Genomic DNA, 5,883 nt, shown 5'->3' with positions numbered 1-5,883 from the left:
AAAATACACAGCACATACTTCCTACTCTAGCCCGTGAGAAAACCCATGCATAGGCCAATGATTTTAGTAGCAGTTCTCAAACATACTAAGAGTAGAAGTGATCCTAAAATACACCTCATACTCTTGTTAAATCCTTGTTGCCCTGTATTTGCATGACCATCAACAACAAATCATACCACTTTACTAAAGAACCGCCTCTTAATCACCATGCCATAAGATGCCTCAATGAGAAGACTGCACTGCAAAACCTTCAGCACATGACTATCCTTCTTGATCCTCACTTGCAGAGCACGTAGTTCCATTAACAAAAAACTATCTGGTCTACCATCAAAACTGTTCCACAAACCACAACAAAAAGGAAAACAGATCTCTACACGTGCAAAAGACTCTTAGTACCCTTAAATAACGACTACTTTCAAAATACGCGGAGGTTCTCATGCATTGCAAATCTTTTGTTAAATTGAATGCCCAACGAGTCATGTCCCAATCACCACGTCAGCTACAAGCTGGCCAATACGTTTAAAAACTTTAAATGCACATTAATGCCTTCAGACAAAACATCAATGAGTACACCCTGACCTGCTTATCTATCTATATTTACGACTAGCCCACTTTTTGGCAAGTGGAATAATACAGCACAGCAAGCTGGGTGTGGGGTAACTTGAGATGATAGTTTCATAAGCTTTGATGAAAGCAGCTTGAATTTTTTCATAATTGAAAGAATTCTTTCCAATATCATTGGATGGAGTCAAGGGATCCTCAACAGCAAGCAGGTATGGTCTCCAACGGTCGTAAAAACCTCGATGCATCTTGAGAAAAAAGGTGCCACCATAACGGCAGGAGATACCGTAATCTTGTGAGTTGAAACAGATCCCATAGAAGTGGAAAAAGCCTAAGAGGAGTAGTCCTAATTCTGTGTCCTTTTGAAGCCCCAGTTCTGAGAAGAACTGTTGCTCTCTTACATCCAGGCCATACTCAAGCTGTGCCTGTGGCCTTGGTGTTAAGTTTTGGCCCAGCTGGTGGCCTAATCTGGAGTGGTGTAGAGATCCTGATACTAATCTATTATAATCTGCAGTTTCTGAAGTGGGGCGACGGGAGGATGGAGTATTTGCCGATGTACTTGCTGGAGCAGCGGCTTCATAATCATTATGTAAACCATCTTCTATAACATAATCTCGAGAAGAATCATCTTCTGTAAAATGTTTTTGGGAAGAAGCTCTGTAGCTATGCTTTGCAGCAGTATATGTCTGCAAGAACACCCTGAGCATGACAAAGAGAGTGTAAGAGGCCATGCCACCTGTGTGATAGACCTCATTCAGTCTCTCTTGATAAAAGAAAGTCTTGAGCACCATGTACAGAGGTCCCATGGCTGGGAGCTCGACGAGGGAATGCCTGATCATTTGGACGGCCTGATGTTCCTTGAAAGAATGAGTGGCTGGATATTCTGTGGAGTCGTCTATTCTAACGTCAAATGAAAGGCCGCTCTGCCGTTCTTCGAACTTAATAATAGGAACCCTAGCTCTGCCAATAACCTCCATATTGGAGACAAAGTCCAGGCTCTCGAGGCGGTTTGCTAAGGCCCGCAGGCCGCTCTGAATGTTGATACAGCCTGAGTTGAAGATGGCCAAATCTATGTCGCTGGAAGGCAGGTAAATGCCTGATGCATAGGAGCCAAAGGACCTTACCTCACAGGATGGCCACATGTGCTTTGCGATGCGTTCGAATCGAACGACGGCCGAGGCGCGCAGCCGCTGCTCCTCCGGAGTTGGAGAGACGACTTCGCAGAACTCCATGATTTCTGAGTGGAGCTGACGCAGCAGGTCGCCATGGCGGTTTATCCTGCCCTTCTCCTGAATGTTCGCCCAGAGAGGTGTTTCGAGGTAGCACGCCATGGCTTACTCTGTGCGTCTCTCATAAGAGCCGGAGCGACGACGGACTGCTCCTGCGCAGTGTGCATTGTTCCGTGTTGAGCTACGAAAACCTGCGTTCAGAATTTACTATTATCACATTTTTCTGAATATTAAAAAGCAAAAAGAGGGGAATTTTGACAGGAAAAAGTTTACAAAGAAACATCTATATCTATCTATATCTATACTATTAGTTAAGGAAAGGTGGGGGCACGTGCCACGTGGCAGCCCCTCACCTCCCCTACAAAAAAACAAAGAGAACGTGGGGACGGGTGTCACGCGTCCGGTACTTGCCCCCCCCAAAAATCGCACCCGCCCCGGTGCGAAGTGCCCAGTTGTTTTTAAATGTCTATACTATTAGTTAAGGAAAGGTGGGGGGCGGGTGCCACGTGGCAGCCCCTCACCTCCCCCACAAAAAAAAAGAGAACGTGGGGGTGGGTGTCACGCGTCCGGTACCCGTCCCCCCCAAAAATCGCACCCGCCCCAGTGCGAAGCGCCTAGTTGTTTTTAAATGTCTAATGACCAAAAAATGAAGAAATTTCTAGCCAAAAAGTGGTGTGAAGCTACACATATGCTTACTGTGAAGACGTATGATAGAGTTATTATCATAGTAGCACAGGTCAATAGGGCTCTACGTAACATAATGGTATCTAGATTCTAACCCCCCCTGCTGCGAATGTGTTTCTTTGAGGAAACACCTTCCTTGTTAGCTCTACACGAAGCTCTAAACTTACTTCATAAGATAAGTAAACAACTTATTGCCCCCTCTCATCGGCTCTCATAACAACATAATGCATGTTGGAGAGAAAATGTGAAATGCTGAACTTTTATCTGCATGTGAAACCAACAACATACCAAAGTACCATTTGGCCTTCAAATAGTTACTTTTTGTGAGCATTTCTGGCAATGAGAACATGTGTCCTCGTTTAGCAAATCATAGTAATGATTCCAAAATGATCCTCTCTTAGACCTCACATTTCCCTAAGGCATGAGATGTGAGGTTGAAGGTCTACGTAACTAAAATGTATGCCAACTTAGTTACAAATTGAACTTTCAAATCTAAGTCATAAAAGCAAATCACTAAGCTTGATATTCAACAAACAACTACATGGTACACCCATGCAAGAGTGGGTGTTAAGAGTGCTTGTCTAGTGACATGGGTGAAATCCCCCCAAAAACCAACCAAAAATAAGGAAAAAAAGTAGTGTACATGGTTGTGAAAAGCACATTACTCGCATAATAATAAATTAGCTCTATATATGGAAGTAATTTGTGAAGGAAAGGACTATCATAGAAGTGAGGAACAACAAAATTTCATAACTAATTTTTTGTCATTCCATGTTCAAATAGTATCCTTATTCAAAGTTTTACTTGAAAACTCTTTAATATCTTACTACAATAGTCACAACTCATCAAAATCCAAGGCAATGTAAATCCTACCCATATGGGACCCCTTGATCTCACATTTTCTTGCAAGTCATGTAGTGATTTCTGCCCTTGCACAGGTGGTAGGATGTGTATTGACACCTTCTGACTTTTCTTTCTACATTCCTACTCTTTATGTGATATATGCACATAACACATGGCTTTAATAAGTGCAAAATTTCTCTTATCTAAGGTCCTAATGTTGTGAGATCGTATACATATTAAAATGCACATTGTTCCTCTTAGGACATAGACATAACAAAAACATATATTAAATCACCACAAAGTGTAAAAGAGTCTTAAATCTACAGTATGTATGAGTGTATATGTCACCCTTTCCTCCTTCTTCTTCTCCCTCTCACATTATTAATGTGTTGTGATTGTCTAAATTGATGCCTCTTAAACATTTGACTTTTAAAAATTAGAACAATTCAAGAGGCCATTTGAGTATAACTAAAATCTTTCATTATCTTTACCGGAGTGAGTAATTAAGTCATGAATAGCATCACCACACCATCATTAGCATAACTCTTAACAGTCAAGCAAAATGATGTTAAGTAATGAAACGTTGACTTGTTCCATCTTTTACTTTTAAAATGTCAAAATATGCTTGCACAATCATTTCTAAGTTGCAGGATATAATGTCATACGTTAAATACTATCCGACACACACATCTCGTAAACCCTACACATCCAATATGTTAATAGAGCTCTAACCCATACATCTCTAAACTTAAGATACATCAAATCCTTGGAAAAACGTGACCTTGTAGTTTTGATGGAGAACTTTGATAAGCAGTAAAGCACTTATATCTGCATTATTATATTTCAAAGTATTAATATCACCCATGCTTTTCACTAAATGGAACCATTGTCATTCCTTTGTTTTCATAATATATCCCATCATTGGATAGCTCTGTACGTTGCAGCCCTCTCTCTACCTTCAACCGATCTGCCTCCCGCCATCCCTGCTGATTCAAAACCCTCTCATTACATTATGTTGGTCACTATGACAATAAAACCACAAAGACAGAGAGACAGAGACACAGAGAGGAATTACATGAGGCCTTGGGATGTTCCAAGGATCTCTAAATCCTACAGTCTAGCATGTGAGGAAACAAGCATAGGGAGGGCAATGGATGGTCAAAGGAAGCTAGAAGGGCTCCTAACACAGGCAACATCACACGGTGACTGAATAACCAATCATCACTATCGTGGACACTCGGCATTTGCAGCAACTCGGAACCAAGGCTCATCTGCATAGGGGATGGATGGGCTAAGCTTGACCTGGCAGAGCACCAGAGAGAGGTGGAAGAGCTTGAGACCCAACAGAAGCGGGCGAGGTACCGGATGGAGAGACGCGGCAAGATGCTCTCCACCCACATGTCCACCCGAGAGAGAGAGTGTGTGTGTGCATGTGTGTGTGAGAGAGAAAGATGGTCACAGCCACCCTCACTCTGTTGAACAGATATGTGAGAGAGAGAGAACTTTGTTGCACAAAGCAATAGAGAAAATGCATCGCCTCTTCATGCTCCCTCCCGCTGCTACAGGTTGCGCCACCCGACTTTGTTATTCCACCACTGCCGCTACCTGTTGGTGTTGTCTTTCCATCGCCTTGGTGCCTCAGTGCTTGCTATTGTTGCTTCCAGCTTCAACTCGCCATTGCACTTCAACATTGATCTGCCCCATGTCCTGCTCTAAATCGTCTGGCTTAGTAGGAGGAGAGAGAGAGAGAGAGAGTGTGTGTGTGTGTGAGTGTGTATGTGTGTGTGTGCGCAAGCTCTCTCCATAGCCACTGCACTTCAATGCTAATCTGCCCCTCCCTCTACTCTAAATCGACTGGCCTCGTAGGTAGCCTGTAGGTGATAGCAATAGAGAGAGAGAGAGCTATATGGACCTACTCTAACGACAAGTGGCCTGGTAGGTAGGCGAGAGAGAGAGTGCTTAGTGCAATAAAGTAGAACAGACCAGAGAGAGAGAGAGAGAGAGACGTGATGCAACAAAGCCGCGTGTTTTCTCATGGCAGCTCAGCTGCTCCTACTCTGGGCCTACTGCTCCTGCCAGTAGTAGTTGAAGCTTTTCTACTCTGATGTGTTGTTGCGTGCTATACACACGTTGTGCTTCTGAGAGAGAGAGAGAGAGAGAGAGAGAGAGAGAGAGAGAGCCGAAGCACATGAGGGCCAACAACGGCAATCTTCGCTGACTGGCAACTTTCACCTGCTTTTGATCACATAGATGCCGCTACTGTAAGAAGAAACATCAACTTTAGGGTGGTTACACACCGGCATTGCCTGCCCAATCTGCGCTCAATTTGTGGGCATAGGAAAAGTTGACTTGGGTGGTCACTTGTCCGCCACCTGCTTACACATTGGGCAGTGGACACTTTTCGTTATCAATAAGTGTTCGTCTATCTTCCGTTCACAATCGTTTACACACCGGTCATCACCTACCACCGGACACTTCCTGAATCGCATGTGAATGAAGGGGCGCTACGGATGTTGATCATCATTCTCATAATAATTATTTTAAGAATACTTGATTAAACACTTTA

General features: G+C 43.4%; 1 protein-coding gene across 1 annotated transcript; it reads right to left on the bottom strand.

Annotated features, from left to right (window-relative positions):
• Positions 1-243: 243 nt before the first annotated feature.
• LOC148032012 (uncharacterized) lies at positions 244-1,996 on the bottom strand. The gene has a single exon (XM_087682631.1). The coding sequence runs from the start codon at positions 1,890-1,892 to the stop codon at positions 588-590; it is 1,305 nt and encodes a 434-aa protein (XP_087538757.1). The 5' UTR covers positions 1,893-1,996; the 3' UTR covers positions 244-587.
• Between the last annotated feature and the right edge of the window lie 3,887 nt (positions 1,997-5,883).

Source organism: Lygodium microphyllum, chromosome 8 (assembly GCF_053477565.2).
Source record: "Lygodium microphyllum isolate KBCC chromosome 8, Lygodium_microphyllum_v1.1.10, whole genome shotgun sequence".
In the NCBI taxonomy this organism is placed as follows: Eukaryota; Viridiplantae; Streptophyta; class Polypodiopsida; order Schizaeales; family Lygodiaceae; genus Lygodium; species Lygodium microphyllum.
This window is presented reverse-complemented; position numbering and strand designations above follow the sequence as displayed.